At 41.6% G+C, this 17,104-nt stretch overlaps 1 protein-coding gene across 1 annotated transcript in view; it reads left to right on the top strand.

Moving 5' to 3' along the window:
* The window catches only part of Ube3d (ubiquitin protein ligase E3D), a 150,620-nt gene that overhangs the window by 71,348 nt on the left and 62,168 nt on the right, over positions 1-17,104 (top strand). The window contains exon 9 of the mRNA XM_028875500.2: positions 16,178-16,316. Coding sequence (XP_028731333.1) covers positions 16,178-16,316 — 139 coding nt within the window. The remainder of the gene's footprint in view (positions 1-16,177; positions 16,317-17,104) is intronic.

Here is a 17,104-nt window from a genome sequence, read left to right as displayed (position 1 = left end):
CCTAACATTGTAAATAACACAATGTCCAATGTCTGGGATCCACTCACAATCTTCTGGGCTCCTCCACGGGACTTGGGTCGTTTCTCTGGTTCTACCCGCTGCAGCATGCACAGCCTGTCCCCTAAGTTCTGGCATGTTCCAGTCCACTGCTGCTGCTGTTCTTGGTAGTCATCCTGTTGTACTAGCATTTCCAAAATGCTGGGTCTTAGGCTGCAACTGGGCTGCACTTTCACCAGTAGCTTCTCCTAGGCTCTCTTCATGGTGTCAGGCCTCCACTTCTCTCCATGACCCCTTCAAATCCTGAGCCTTCAATTGCTGCTGAGGCTGCATCTTCATCAATGATCTCTCATAATGCAAAGCCTCAGTTGCTCTCCGTGATCCCTTCATGCCTTCAAAATCAGTACTACTGGGTGACTCTTACACCACCAAGTTGGGATGCCAGCATGAGGTACAATATTGGCCTCCTCTGGAACACAGTTTCTGTGTGCTAATGACTCTCAGAAAACACTTCCCAGAAGATTTCACCTCAATGGTACTGTTCTTTTCTTAATCACTGCTAATTTCTCAGCTCCAGCTAACCACCATCAATTGTTCCAGCAAAATGATTTTACTTGAGTGGTTCTGGTCTCTTGTTAATCACAGCTGATTCTTCAGCTCCAGCTGACCAGACACCTCTGATTCTTCACACAAATGGCCCAATAGAGCCTTTGCTTCCCTCTGAAACTTCACAAGCCAGACCTCCATCGCCTGCACTGTTCTCAACGTTCTTATCTTCAAAGCTCTGACAGAACAGCCCCCTGAGCTCTCAACACTAATGGCCCTTCCAGCCCAAAGTTCCAAAGTCCTTCCGCAATCCTCCCCGAAACCTGGTCAAATCTGTCACAGCAACACTCTACTCCTGGTACCAGCTTCTCTTAGTTAGGGTTACTTTTGCTCTTGTTAGACATCATGACCAAAGCAACTTGGAGGAAGGGGTTTATTTGGCTTCCACTTCCGTATCACTATTCGACATCAAAGAAATCAGGACAGGAACTCTAACGGGATGAACCTGGAGGCAGGAGCTGAGGCAGAGGCCATGGAGGGATGATGCTTACTGGCTTCTCCTGATTTGCTCAGCCTTCTTTCTTATAGAACCCAGGACCACCACTCAGGTATATCACCATCCACAGTTGGCTGGGTCCTCCCCCATCAATCACTAATCGAGAAAATTCCCTCCAGGCTTGCCTTCAGCCTGATCTTGTGCAGGCATTTTCTCAATTGAGGTTCCCTCCTCTCAGATGATTTTAGCTTGTGTCAAGTTGATATAAAACTATCCAGCACATTACCTCAAGAGTTACACTCAGATGTCATTGGAAGTTATGTCTCACTTAATAGAGTCCTGGACTATTTGTGCAGATTGAAAATGCTTTTGAGATGGCGGGAGGGGGAATAAAATATAAGTAGCCAGATGTGGGGAGTGGAGAGCTCCAGGTGGCTGTGGTGGCTGAGCATCCGAAGGACACAAAGGACAGATTCCAAGAGAGGTGATGGTGGCAGGAATGTTGGCTGAAGGTCACACAGGGAGAGGCAGTGCAAGTATGAAAATTTAAACAGGTTGGAAAATGTCAACTTGAGCTTGGGTTTTAGAACTGCTATTCTGAAAGGGTCTTCTAGCAGTTGCAGCTCAGAGGGAGCTGGTTGTACACTTGATTTTAACTCTTCAAGTTGAGCAGCTGTTCTAGCAGTTGAATTGCTAGGCGCTGTCAGGAATAGAATATTTTAATTTTGGAGAAACCCAACTGTTAAAACAGCTGTTGACTCTGTAAGTCCTAGGCTGGCTGTGAATAGGTTGCAAGACCTATTAGGATCATCGCTCCAGGCAGACTGGCCATTCTTTTTTTTTTTTTTCTTTTTTTTTTTTTGGTTTTTTGAGACAGGGTTTTTCTGTGTAGCTTTGCGCCTTTCCTGGGACTCACTTGGTAGCCCAGGCTGGCCTCGAACTCACAGAGATCCGCCTGCCTCTGCCTCCCGAGTGCTGGGATTAAAAGTGTGTGCCACCACCGCCCGGCAGACTGGCCATTCTTATGATTTAATTAGAAACAATGACTACGTGAATGGATGCTAGGTGGAATTCTGGCTGGACACTTGAAGGCTCTCCAAAGAAGCCATATGCACTACTTTCTTTCAGCAAAGGCAAATGGCTTTCATTTTTTACTGTGTTCCTGGTTAATGGAAATTGCAAGAATACTATGCCTCATGTGTTTTAGGGTGTGAGTGTTTTTTTTTTTCCTTAGCATTTACAAGAAATATCTTCCTAGTTCTATGGACATGTATTTATCTTCCCCTTAATAATCAATAGCATACCTGCTCAAGTCACCTCCAGTAATCACTTGTTTGAATTGTTTATTGTCTCCTTTCTGTTGTCTGAGAAAAGCATTTTATGAATATAGCAACCATCAAATTTGTTCATTCACATCTGGATAAACTTCAGTGTTGCCAATGATGAAAAGAAAGGCCTGGAATTTTCAATTCAGGTCATTAAGTACTTTTTTCCATGGAGTAAACTACATCCTAAGTTAGTTTCAGGTAAATCTTCTTAATTAAAAATTGGATGACCTGAAAAATCGGAAGATGACTCAGCAGATAAAGGAGCTTGCCAACCAAGCCTCAGGACCTGAGTTCAATCCCCAGAACCACAATGTAGAAGGAGATAGAAAAATAAATATGTTAAAAAAAAAAAATGACTGACAGGATGGCTCAGTAGGTGGGGTGCCTGCTGCCCACCTGAGAGTCCTATGGTCTCAGTCTCCACAGACATTCCCTGCTAACATATTGGTCCTTTTCCTTGAATGTTTCTCCTTATATACATAGACATAAGTGACATTGTTAGACAATTTAATTTTAAGTTTACATGAATTAATATTGGCAGCATGTCCTGTTCTTTACTTTGCTTTTAATTGGGGGAGGAGAGGTTTGGAAACTGAGCCTAGAGCCTTGTCCATACTGAAGAATGATTTTTTTTTTTAATACTAAAATATCATAACTATTTTCCACATCAGATTGGTCTTGAGTCTAGGAACTTCGTACTTTAAAGTAGTGGCTTATTTTTACTCATTTCTTAAATTCTTGTACATAATGGAGATGTAAATAAGGGGAATGTGCTTTCATTCTACATAAGAGATAAACTTGGGTATCATAAGTGTAGATTAGATCATCTCAGTGGAAAAATAAGCTTATTTTATTTATTTACTAAAGTATATATAAAGTATATATGTATATAATATATATGTGTGTATGTTTTGAATGTTTTTATCAAAAACTGAACAATTGGAATTACAGTGTGTTCTTCTAAACCCAAATGAAGCTATTTTATTGTGACTGTCAGAATCATTATTTTGTTGTTGTTTGGATTTTTTTTTAATATGTTAGAAAAAATCTTCAGTGTTTTCTTGCTTTAACACTCATAAATAATTTTTTATTACAGGATGAGTAGATTTGTAGGAAGGCAGTGTTTTCATGGTTAGTAGGTTATATTAATATCACTGATTGAAAAAAGAACAAGTTAGCTTTTCTAATGTTGGTAACACTGGGTGTTTAGTTCCTTCACTTTCTTGCAGGAACTTTAAATCCTTTCCAGAATGCTGACTTTGGAGTAGCCTGTAGTTAACACACCCACACAGCTACACTCTCCTGTACTCTTCAGGGATAATCATAATTTTAAGTTTCTTTTTCATGCCTTCGAACCAACTTTTGAGAACAGTCTCTTAAAATAAATGCAATGTAGAATAGGGAGAGTCAGTTAGAGAGAGCTAGGTTCCTGGGTGTGATGGAAAAAAAAAAACAACAGCAATTGTCCTTGAAGATTACAATGAATGAAATGAAATTAGTTTCTGAAAGCCCCCATTTAACAATATTTGGTTCTTAGTCCATACAGTCTTTGGAGCATATTGACCAGTCCTGTACAGAGGTCTCTTTAAGTTTCAGGTGATGAGTAAATCATACTTGTAAAGTTCAAGAGACTTTCTTGGTTGCCTTGGCAAATCTTACTCTTTGTTTTCATTTTATTTAGGTAATTTAGTTATATGCAAGTCAGATTCTTAAGGAGGAATTGATTCGCAATTGGTAGACATGTTTTCTCTATCCTAGATAACTTGGAAGTTGGTTCCAACTTGACTTATCCAAAATTGTCCCGCTTTCAGGTTTTTTGTTTTGGTTTGGTTTTTTGTCATAGTTTATTTAAGAGAGGGAGTCCTCCTTCTCTTCCTTCTACTCTCTCTCTCTCTCTCTCTCTCTCTCTCTCTCTCTCTCTGGTTACTGGTTACTGGGATTCAAGGCATGTGCCACCACATTAAAGAATAAATTCTTTAAAGGACATAGTAAGCTATTTTATTTATATATATATATATATATATATATATATATGGAGAGAGAGAGTTTTACATTTTTTGCATTCATGTGAATGATTCATGTTTGGATTTCAAAAATAGAAATGCCCTACTGAAGCACATTATTTGGTTTTTAACTCTGAAATTGAAGAGCTCTGCAATGTACACAGTGGAGGAAGAATACCAAACTCCATTCTCATGAACATTTAAATTTGGGGATTATGTACTGCCTTTAAATGTGTGGATTCAAACCAGGCCGCCTCCACACATAGCTCCCGTTGCTTCCCTGTGATTATTTTTAAATGTGAACTTAAAGCCAGCACTACCACAGTTCCATTGACACATGGCTTCTCAAAAAGGTCTGAAGTGCTAAACTTGCTAAACCAAGGACTCTTGCACAGGAGTCATGATCTTGGCACTTGGGCTGTCATCCCTCTTCAGGAACAAACAGTATGTTGGTGTCCGTTACTGTAACAAAACACTTGAGATAATCAGCTTAAAAAGAGGAATGGGATGGGTTATTTGGGCCTCTGGTTTCAGAAGTTTTGGTCCATAACCAGCCAATTTTCTCTTTGGGGACTTGGAGTAAAGCTGAATGGCTTGATAAGAATGCCTAGCAGAGGCAGCTGCTTACCTGTGGCAGCTGGGAAGTGAAGAGAGGGACATGGTCTTGTTATTCCCTTCTAGAGCATGCCCCATGTGACCAACTTCTTCCTATGATACCCTACCCCTTCCCCAATCAACTTAGGGACTGAAGAGCTAGCCTTTAACAGATGAGACTTTCAGGGACCTCTCAGATCCAGTGGACAGCATTCTTAGTCACTAGAATTTGTCTTCCAATTCAGAAAAAGCCACTTGGGGTTTAAGATTATGCAAGTCAGTGACTAGTAACTGTAGTCCCAAGATTAACCAGGATTAATTCATTTCAGCTGAATTACGCCATTGCCAACTCCCCTCTTGTAGAGGAAGGTTAGTTACAGTTCTGTAATGCAGCATCTTGGGGTGGATCTAAGGTCATCCTTAGAATTGCACAGTGGGATATGCCTAGTGGTATTTGCTCCACCCATGACCTTGGGCTATATGGCCCAAAGGAGGCAGTGCTTCTTGCCCCCCATGTGACCTCTTAAAAGGAAAGGGAGAGGGGCCAAGAAGCCCCTTCTCGCAGGTTCCTGCTTCCTGGCGTGAGCAGACCGCTAGGTAGATTTGCCCCCCATCAGAACAGAGGACGACTTCTGCCATTTACTTGGTTCTGTATTCATGAGTGTATTTCCTCAATTTATACCCTAATAAATTCCCTAATACTCCTTAAGCAGACTCCATGAATTTCTTGATTTATGCCTGCATATGACTCAACACAAATTTAAAATAAGTTAAAACAAACAAACAAGCCATAATATGCATGAAGTCCTGAGTTCAAACTCCAGCATGAATGGTAGAAGTAGGGGCAGCAAATGTATCAGAAGAAATTTAAATTCTAGAATTGGGCACGTGTAAACCAAATAGATATTGTAACATACTGTTTTCCATCAAACCTTAAAAATTCAGTCTGCTAGTTCATTGTTGGTGTATCAGATAAGCACTCTTGGGGATTGTTATGGCAATGTGAATTGGTGTAGACTTTGCTGCAAATATCTGTTAAATCTGACAGGACATTTGCCCTTCCACCCGATAATTCATCTCCTGAAACGCTGATGATTAGAGTCTGGTTCGTACATATCAGGGTACCCAAATGTAAAGAGATACAAGCCAAAATACAGATACAGGCATTACTGTAGCATTGTTCATTGCAGGGAGACAAGAAGAAACAATGTCCAAGATGTAATTTGGAGGCCTGCAGCATGGGCCCCTTGGTAGCCTTTGTTATAGTCCCACAGTAGTTGACCTGCAGACAGCGGGAGGCCATTGGGTAATGGTAGTCAGTGATGGTGAGGGAAGGAGGAAGAAGTACGAGTAGCTGGAGAAGGGGAGAATGCATTAAAATTCTTAAAGATTTCACAACATATTTCTCAAACAGGACACAAAAAAAGTGCTAAACTTAAAGAAAAAAAAGATGATATAGTGTGGTGATATATTATGTACCCTAATAAAATTTGCCTGGAGATCAGAGAACAGAACAAGCCACTAGATTACACATAGAGGCCAAACCGTGGTGGCACACACCTTTAATCTTAGCACTCAGGAAGCAGAGATCTGTCTGGATCTCTGTGAGTTCAAAGCCACCCTGGACTAGATGAGATTGACTCAGTATAGGAGAGAAACAGAGCCAGGCAGTGGTGGCATACACCTTTAATCCCAATATTTGGGAATCACAAGTCTTTAATCCCAGCACTTGTGATCTCATGCCTTTGCTTGGGAAGCACACAAGCCTTTAATCCCAGAAAGTGATGGCTGGGCAGAGAAAGGCATATAAGGCATGAAGAGACAGGAACTAGAGGGTTTTTCAGGCTGAGGAGTTGGTAAGAGGTGGTGGCTGTGGCTTGTTCCTTTGTCTCTCTGATCTTTCAGCATTTACCCCCATATTTGGCACTGGGTTGTTATTATAAGACCTATTAAAGCTAAGAAAATTTAAGCACATGCCTATCATGTGATTCAGCATTTGCATTTTAAGACTTATCCTAGAGAAACTGTGAAACCCCAGAAGGCTTTGTGCTGTATGAATCCATTGATAGGATGTCCTTGAAATAACAAAATCACAAAGCTGAAGAACAGACTAGTGGTTGGTAGCCGGTGGGGACAGGGAGGAAAGGTGGTCGCTGCCTCTAAAAGACCCACGAGATCCCCAGGTCCTGGAAGTGAAGCTGTCAGTGTGGACGCATGAATCTGTACAGGTGGTGAAACTTTGTGCAGCTACACACACACACACACACACACACACACACACACAAACACACACACACACACACAGAGAGAGAGAGAGAGAGAGAGAGAGAGAGAGAGAGAGAGAGAGAGAGAGAGAGAATTGCTTGTCATAGCTGTTGGGCTGGACTGTCAATATTAATATATTCTAGTTTCATAGATTCTTACCACTAAGAGGAAATGAATCAAAGATAGAATTTCTATTTTTTTTTTTTTTTGATGTGTATGTGTAAGTGCACTTCAGTACACATGCATGTGGAAGCCAGAGGGCAACCTTGGGTGTCACCCACAGCATGCTGTCCAACTCTTGAGACAGGGTCACTCGCTGACCTGGAGCTCACCAATTAGGCTAATCTTCCCGGCCAGTAAGCCTCGGGGATCCTCCTGTCTCTGCCTCCTGACCCCTGGACTTAGAAGCCACCGCACCATGTCTGACTTCTTATGTCTGGTAGTTCAGCTTGGATTTCTGTGCTTGCAGGGAAGGTGATTTACGGATGGCCATTCCTCTGACCTCTTATCTCTCTCTCATCTCTTTCAACAGCATTGTGGATCTACAGTTGTGTCAGAATAATGGTAGAGTGAAAATATAGTCTTTAAATGAGGAAATTAATAGGGAGAGATTATAGTCTTTAAATGAGGGGGAAAAATAAAGGAAGGACAAAAAATTAGAAATGGCATCGTGACAGGATGAGTGCTTTGGAGGCTGCTTTCCTGGTGGAGACAGGGAATGGGGGTAAAAATAATGAAGACAAATAAACACTTCAAGATCGCTTTGTGGGCCAACAGCATGGCTCAGTGGGTAAATGCTTACTGCTACACCTGACAACCTGAGCTTGAATCCCAGAATCTTTGTGCTACAAAGAGAAGACCAACTCCTCCAAGTTGTCCTCTGAGCTCCACACATGCACTGAGACCTGGGAGTGACCACACACAGCAAACATGTACACATGCATGAAAAAGTGTAAATAAAATTTAAAGAATATTTTGTGAGTAAAGCAATATGGTGTAGAGCCAATGTGTCTCATAGTCATCTGTCTGAAAGTAAACATTACTCAGGATAAATTGTAGTAGAGACTTTAATGTGCTTTTGTTTCTGTTGGAGTTATTCTTGTGAGTGCCTTGCTCTATGATTATGTATGTCAGTGCATCCAGTGCACATCCATCTCAAAAAAAGGTTTAGGTAGGTTTGTCGGTATTCCTAAAACTAATTTAATGTTGTTTTCCAGACCTCCCTTTTAACTTGAAGTATAATTTACACACCATAAGATTGCCTCTTTAAAGGTGTAGTTCAATGGGTTTTGGTATATTCTTGAAGTTGTAAAACCACCACTATCTTAACTTTTAATGAAGTCACTGCCCATGGCATTCTCTTTCTTTGATCTGCAAACCTCTAATCTCCTTTTGTCTTTATGCACTTACCCCATCGGAACCTCTCATGCAGATGCAATCATACAGTGTATGGTGCACAAATTAAGAGTGACAAGATTTGTTATCAATACAGTTGCAGTGTATTTGTTTAGTCTGAACTCAAACTCTAGATATAGTAACAAATCAATTGAGGAAATTTAAACACCGATTACAGATTGAATAATGGTGAATTCTTTTTTTTTTCTAAATAGAATAAATTATATAGTGGGTATTTTTTCAAAAAAGGATTATTATGTTGTCTGGGATTCCCTCCAAAATAATTCAGGACATAAGGTAGTATGTAGGGATGTTGATGAAACCAGTTTAGTTCTGAGAGAATCATGGTGTAATGTACATTATGTTGGTGAATTGTCAAGCGGGTCCTTGTCCCAGACTCCGGGCCGTCTATTTCAGATATCCTCCAGGACTTCCTGTCTAAGGCAGTCTGGTCCCCAACTCTGTAAGAAGGAAGGGGAAAACAGCGAGCAGCTAGGGGTTTTAAAAACATTGTCAGGTAAGCTTTCCACCTGAGGTGACTGTGCTTACCCCAAACTATAAAAATGCCTGCAGTGGGAGAGGAAAGATGGAGGCTCGCTCGTCCATGAGAGAGGATGGAGAGATGTCTGCCTAGGACCCTGTGGAGTCAGGTTCTGCTGGGTGGTTGGGCACACCCATGCTGGTGGTGTCATTTAGCTGCTGTTATTTGTTCTTTCACTCTGGGGAGGACACTCTGCTCCACCCGGGCCACTGTCAGTTGGGAACTCTAGCTGTTCCGCTGTGGATTTCCGCTGGTGTTTGTTAGTCCCTGCTCTGATGACGTTACCTTTTGTTTGCTCTCTCCGTGGAGCTGCTCCACTCCATGTTTTAAGCACCCAATTTGATGCTGTTTTGCTGTCTCTTTTCTACTCAAAATATATTCTCTTACTTTTGGCTTTCTGCATAAGTAATAAATGGACTCCTTCAAAACCAAAAGTACAGCTATTGTAGATTATTTTCTAGACTGTTCAGGACAGAGGGTTTGAAGTTGCTTGTTGGAAATGCTCCCGAACCCTGGCTGCCTCATAGTGGGTTAATCATGGAAAAAATGAATTTTACAAAAGACAAGTTTGTAAAGACTTGTAAAGTTTGTAAAGGAGGGCATATGTCCAGTTCACCTGTCCAAAGGTAGGGCCTGGGGATCTTTATGGGATGAGGCATTGAGAAAGGTGATTGGAGATTAGGAGAGCTCCATTGGTTTGCACATGTGCAAATGAGCTTTCCTGTGGTGACTGATGCCTGGCAGAGATGCCCTTGATGCCTGTAAAGTCACTGGTTTTTAAAATTTACCGAAAACCAGACATTAGGAGCAGATGGAGTGGGTTGGTCTACAGGGCTTGCTCAGGGTTTTCCTTAGTTTCATGTGTGTGAGCTTGCTAGACTTGTCCCTTACTTTTTTGCTTAATAATAAATCATATTTAAAATGTATTAGGTACATGTATTCACATAGTCTGTGTAGCACAAATCTTAAAGGGTCTTATTAATAAGAACAAACCCAAGGCCAATTATTGGGATGAATGTTGGAAGATCAGAGAAGCAGAACAGGCCACAGCTACCTCACCTCGCCAATTCCTCAGCTGATCCTGTTTCCTCAGACTGGAAGTTTCTGAGTCCTCATCCAGATGGATCTCAGCTGAACTGCTGCTGGAAAGCCTGAAAGCTTAACCAGCCAAAAGTTTCTGGTCTTCACGCCTTATATACCTTTCTGCTTTCTGCCATCACTTCCTGGGATTAAAGGCTCTTGTTACCATGCCTGGCTGTTTCCAGTGTGGCCTTGAATTTACAGAGATCCAGGTGGATCTCTGCCTCTGGAATGCTAGGATTAAAGGTATGAGTGCCACCATTTTCTGGCCTCTATGTCTGTCTAGTGGCTGTTCTGTTCTCTGACCCAGATAAATTTATTAGGGTGCACGATATATTGGGGAACACAATATCACCACAAGTCTGTTTTTATGAGTTAGTTCTCTCTCTGTCTCTGTCTCCCTATCTGTCTCTCTCTCTCTCTGTTTCTCCCTTTTCCCCTCTCCCTCATCATAGCCTCACGTAGCCCTGTCTGGCCTGGAACTCTCTATAGAGCCAAGGATGACTTTGAACTTTTATCTTCCCTTCCTCTACCTTCCAAGTGCTAGATTACAGATATGCAGCACCTTCATCTGGGGATGGAATCCGGGGCAGTGGACATGCATGGTATAGTATGATTAAGTGAGTGTAGTGGTGTTAACATGACGAATCAGAAACAGCAGCAGAACATTTGGTTATTTTACTGTTACATCCTTGAGAGCACTTCCTAAAGTCTGTTTGTACAACTTGCATATCAAATAGGTTTATATTCATGATTCTATAGCTCAGTTGTGTTCCCTTACCTGGTTTCTTAATGTTGCAAGATTAAATCAGTGGACTTATCATCACAGTTTTTTTAGTTGAGTTTCTGACACCTACAAGCATGAAAAACATATTTAGAGATATTTTGTACACTGTTATCTTTGGTTCTAGCATTAAAAAGGCCGTATCATCTACTAAAGTGCAAGAGATAAAAGATCTAAGTTAGCATCTTTCATCTTGGTTCTCTCATACTATTATCATCTTTTCGTCTCATACATTTTAAAGATATTGTAATTTTTAGTATTGTGCTCCTATGTTATCTCTGCCATTCCAATGTACATTGCGTTGAATGACTTCCATGTTTTCACTTTCTATTTTTCTGGGTTGTTTTCTTTATAGATTGGCTTGTTCATTCTCAATATCACCATTTTTGTTAGATGTGAAAGCGTGACATTTTCTCCCCTTCTTGTTGTCTCAAAAGAGACAGGCCATATAGTTATGTCTCTAGGGAGTTTTCCTGATGCAAAGGTTCAGAAAAGTGAACCGTGTGTCCTTGGCTTTCCTTTCAGTCTCTCAGACTCTGGTCACCCAAGTGACAGTTCTGGTCTCTTAGGAAAGCTTTTCCTTCCCAGTGCTTAAAAGTCACAGAAATAACTTTCGACTGATGTTTGGTTCCTTGTTCCCTTTGAAGTATCTTTCCTGTTGATTCCTAGTGGAGAATGGCTGATTGCCATCTAATAGTTACGATGCTTTGCAGGAAATGCCAGGAGTAAAGCAGATTCTGCCCTGTGTTTCACAGCAGGCTTTGATCATCTTCCTTATCAGATGTTATTACCAACGTTTGAGTCATGGGTGGATAGCTACAAGTGACATCTCAGCTTTGTCAACATGTGTCTTAAAATCCATGTCATAACTAGTGATTGTTTGAATGTAAACTGAATTTTAAGTGTGTCCCGACATTTCCTCCTCCTTTTTGCCTCTGTCCTGTCTCTTCTCCTCTCCTCCACCCCCATCCTGCTTTCTTAATTGAAAAAAGACTGTGGATATTATCTAGACATTTAGAGGACAGATACTCAGAGCTCTTATTCTCCTAAAGAACTACTTTTATTTTTCGTGTAACACTGTCTTTGCCTATGTATTAATGTGATTAATATAATATTTGGAGTGATTAAAATTAAAGGCAGTTTGTAAATGTTAACATTCACAGATAATGTGCTGTAGGACTAGTTGTTGGGTCCGGTTGAGTATGAGAAACCTGATCCATCTTAAGTCTGGCTGCTTTGTCTAATTGCACAAAAAGTTTATTCAAATTGCTTAAAGGGAGGGGTTAAGGATACCTGAAAGTTAGTGCATGTTGACCTTGGGGATGGAATCTTTGGGGATGGAAGCAACTAAATAGTACCTAGTATACTTGCTATGGTAGAGCACAGAGTGTGGAGGTTGGCTGGGAAGGGTCATGCTTGTGTTTCTTTCCCATCGTTTCCTGATTCTGGGGTCAGGACAACAGGCCTTCCCTTAATGGGCTTTAGTAAGGAAAACTGCAGAATCACAGGATGTCTTGAGAGCCGGATTAAAACCATGCAGATGTTTGTAATCACAGAGACACGGATCACTAGGTTTCCTGGTAACTCTTGCCACTATCAGTGTAAGAATGGCCTTCCATAGAAACCGCGATGCTGTAACATATTACATGAGGAATTGCTGTAACGCAGTACGTGAGTCAAGTACTAACCTCATTTAGTTTTCTAAATGTAACTTACTACAGTGTGCTTAGCTAGGATGATGTGCTGGGGAATGACAGGGCAGTGCTAAAGCTCTTCATTTTTGTTTGAATGCCCCTTTTGATGGTTCACAACACAGCCAGTTAGAATGTTGAAACCTTTACTCAGCATTGAAACATGCCTTTGTCTATACCAGGATTGACAGCAACATCATGAAAGTAACTTGTTTCTGGGCAAAATAAAAAGTTGTGAAGGAGAACAAAATGACAAAGTTATTTCCCTCTAAGGAAAATAGCCATCGATGTGTTATACTGTTTCCTAATCTTTTTTACCTGATATATAGATATTCTCATTTAATATGAATATTTTCTCGTGTGTGTCCTATTACCTTTTTAATTCAAATTTTGGAATACTTTATTAATAAAGTAATATCTTGAGAAAGATAAAAATAACTTTTTATAAAAGAGTGAAAATATTCTGAGTGCCATACATTATAAGCTAAAAACTTGATGTATAGAGAGACAGGCATCGGCACATCCAGTTGCCAAGGGTCTGCTTCTTTCTGCATGGAGAGGATGACAGTCTACACACCATCCTCAGGCACCCATGTCGAGTGATGGGGACAACATATTCTTTGGATTCAAGCCAAGCTGACGACTCTGGTCCCACCAGTTTCACTCACCATGTGGCGCTGGTTACAATCATAGCACCTTTCCGACTGCTGGAATGAACAGTGCCTACTGCTCAGGGCTCCCCTGGGAAACGAGACAACAACTACAGTCAGTATGCCTGGCCCATTTTCTGGATGTGTTAGGCACAGGATAAATGATGGAAGAAACCTCAGATCTGTGCTTATAAAATTTAAGCACACATTGTAGAGAATATCTTACAACCATAATAAATCCAGACGACTCTTAAAATATTTATTTGTATATTTATTGTTTTCCCTTCTACTTGCAAAAATATTACTGCCAAAAAGGGAATGGAAAATGATGAGAAAGAGGACCTGCCTTGAATGTGCTCTCCTACCAAGTACAGCAGACTCCAGCAATGCTCACTTCAGCCAAGAAACCCTTCCTGAGGCCCATGACCAGCCTGGGATAGATGTTAGGTCTCACTGGAGAGCTCCAAGGGACATTCACATTCTAAGGATGTATCATGTGGTGTTTAATGAGATGTAGGTTTGAAACAAATATTTTTACTGTACACTTAAAAATATCAGGATGTAAATAGCTTCAGTGAGTCCATTTGGGGGTGGTAGGTTTGAAAGTTTAAATTCTGAGTGCTTAAATTGTTTTGAGTGCTTAAATTGCTTTTAAACATACAGTTGTGGGGGGGGGTGCATTTTTGTTCTGTCTTAAAAGGCAATGATACTGAATATGGGAGTGGGAATGTAGTGTGGGCTTTGTTAGTGTGCACAGGTCCTAAGTTTGATCCCCAGAACCAAAAAAGCAAAACTGAGGGTGTGTGTAAAATAAGCAGCTTTGAGGCAGCTTAATAATCTTTATTTTCAAATAAGACTGCAAAGTAAAAAGAATCCATTCATATCTAATTCTAACCCTGGAGGATACGAAATGGTAACACAGTCTAAATAAGAACACTGGTAGGGCAGTGGTGAGTGCTATAGTAGATACGCATGTGTTATTGGGCAAGAACAAACAGGGTCTCTCCAAGGAAATGATATTGTGCACATCTTTTAGGAGGAGTTCCAGTCCACTGGAAGGAATACCTACTATCCAGACCTAAAAGCTGCCTCTGCTGATCAGAGTATATAGTTCAGTGCAGCATAGGACAGGAAGTAAACTGTGTGGCTTGGGGAAGCCATGAAGAGAAGGGTGGAAAGTGAGCCTGGAGCCACTGGATGAGAACTAAGTTCCACTTTTTGAAAAGATAGCATCATTATTTCTGCTTAGAGAAATATCAGGAATGTAATATGAGCAAAAGCAGAAAGACTAGCAGACCAATTGATATAAAATACCAATCTTTGAAGCACAGAGAATTCATTCAAACGCATCCTTGCTGAAGCCGGGTCTTCTATAGGAAAGTGAGTGCTAGTCTATCCAGCTGGCAGAGTAGACTCGGCCACCCACCGCAGAAATGGATCAGCAGAACAAATGCTTGGGGATAGCGTTAAATCCTCAGCATGACTCACCTCCACAATGTTGAAGTTCGTCGTCATGTCTCCACCACCAGTGCGCCCCTAACTGCCACCAGTTGCCACTGATTTGTGTAAAGCTAGATTTGCAGAGGTTAAGGGTCATAAAAATGCCAAAGAATGCATATGTTTGTAAAGTACATGTATGCATATTGCATATTTTATATGTGGTTCTCTTTAAAACTTAGAGTGGTGGCCAGGTGCTGTGGTGGGCATCACACTGGGAATCCTCAAGTAAGCAGAAGCAAAAGTTTAGACCTAGCCTGTCACTGCACTGTTTTCTCAGCACCGTCTCCTGGATTTTCTCATTAAACGGGGAGTTTGAAAGCCAGGATTCCAGACGCAGCCTTACCACGCTCTCCACATCTGCCTCATCCCAGACAGGGCCTCTTTCCTTGTCTAGTGTCCAGGCTCAGTTTCCTGCTCTCTCACATGAAAGAGTTTTCAAATGGGCTCCACAGATCGCACAAAGCCTCTTCAAGGGCCCCTCTGAAGGATGAAGGGCAGCATCCCGCCCGTTCAAGCTCTTCAAACGGCACCTTTGCTTTTATTTGCCTGACAGCTGGCCTGTAGCAAGACTTTGGAACAAAAAGATCCTAACACTTTAAACGTTTGAAAGTCAGTCACCGACCCAGACATTTCCTAAGGTCCTCTCCACTCAGAATGTCTCCACATCTATAAAATGGAGGTGACAGCTCTTGCTTAGGTGGCTGAAGGGTCATGAAGGCATTCTGTGTGAATGGAACATGTGAAACATGGGAGACATTTAATGTGTTAGCCATTAACTGCCCCCACCACGCCCAGCAGGTTTCACTCAAATAAGCCTGCATGTCCCATGACTATTATACTTTGAATGTTAAGTGATTACCTGACAAATGAGTAACCTGTCTCCTTTATGCCAGCAACAGCATAAAAATGTCTTGGACATTTACCTTGTGAATACAAAAGTTCATTCTGTGTTGTTTTGTTTTGTAGTGTGTGTGTGTGTGTGTGTGTGTGTGTGTGTGTACATGCCACAGCACACACTGGAGGTCACAGGATGACCTGTAGGAGTCAGTTCTTTTTTTTTCACCATGTGAGTCCTGGGGATCTTTCCCAAGTCCTCAGGCTTGGCAGTAACCACCTTTATCCACCATGCCCTACCTTGTGAATTTTCTTCCTATTTTTATTTCTACCTTTTATATATTCTACACACACACACACACACACACACACACACACACACACACACACACACGAGTTTTCCTCTATGTCGTATATTTTTAAAGTACTTCTGACCATGCATTTATGAAAGTTAACAGGTCTGTGTGTTTCAGGCTCGCCAGCACATGGGAAAGTGACATCAGCGTCCACCCTTTAACTCTGCCCTCTGACACCTGCCTGGAGCTGCTGTTGATCCTGTCCAGGAGCAACGCTTCACTGCCTCTGTCCCTCCGCCAAATGAATTCCTTCCAGGTAAGGAAGAGCTCCTTAACTAAGATGTTTTTCAAGGATCCTGTCATTCACAGGAGATCAACCATGAAGAGCCACAGTTTCAAATGACGATAATAAGTAGCACAATGCATGTACTGCAATGTTCTCTTCAGTAAGTGAACACATGCAGCCTCGGAATTCAGGGACTCTTGAGCTTTGGCAGAACCCGTAACTCTCTAACTCCAGGTCTTACCCTAACCTCGGAAGGCTTCTTTAAGAGTCCTGCGCTTGACAACCATAGTGCTGACAGGTGTTGTCCTTCCCTGTTTACCCCTCCTTGCTAAAAACTGTTAGATTCCCTTCCTAAAGCTGGCCCCCAAGGTCTATTTCCTTATTTGTCCACTGACTCATTCCTGAGACAAAACACCAAGATCCAACAATCAAAACTCATTATTTGACTAACATGTCCAATCAGGATTTACCAACTCACTCTAACACAGATTCCCTCCTGTTCCTCCTTGAAAACCCACTCCTGCGAAAACACCTGCTTGCTCCTGCTGCTGTTGCTGCTGCTTGCTCAGCCCCCACCCTCTTTGCCCCTCCAGGAGATAAATGTGACATCTGGGTGTGTCCTGTACCAACTCCTCGGGGGCCAACCTCCCTTACAACCTCCATCTTCCCTTCCTCAAGAGAAATGGCAGGAAGATCTGGCCATGAGGCCTGTGAATGCCACTTCCTTTCTCTCGACTTTGATTTAGAACAAAAACATCAAGTCATTTTTAGGGGCATTGCTCTAAGCTTAAAGTCAGATGCTGACCGAGTGTTCCATA

This window comes from Peromyscus leucopus, chromosome 7 (assembly GCF_004664715.2).
Source record: "Peromyscus leucopus breed LL Stock chromosome 7, UCI_PerLeu_2.1, whole genome shotgun sequence".
Lineage (NCBI taxonomy): Eukaryota > Metazoa > Chordata > Mammalia > Rodentia > Cricetidae > Peromyscus > Peromyscus leucopus.
The sequence above is the reverse complement of the archived record's forward strand: the minus strand, read 5'-3'. Positions and strand labels throughout refer to the sequence as shown.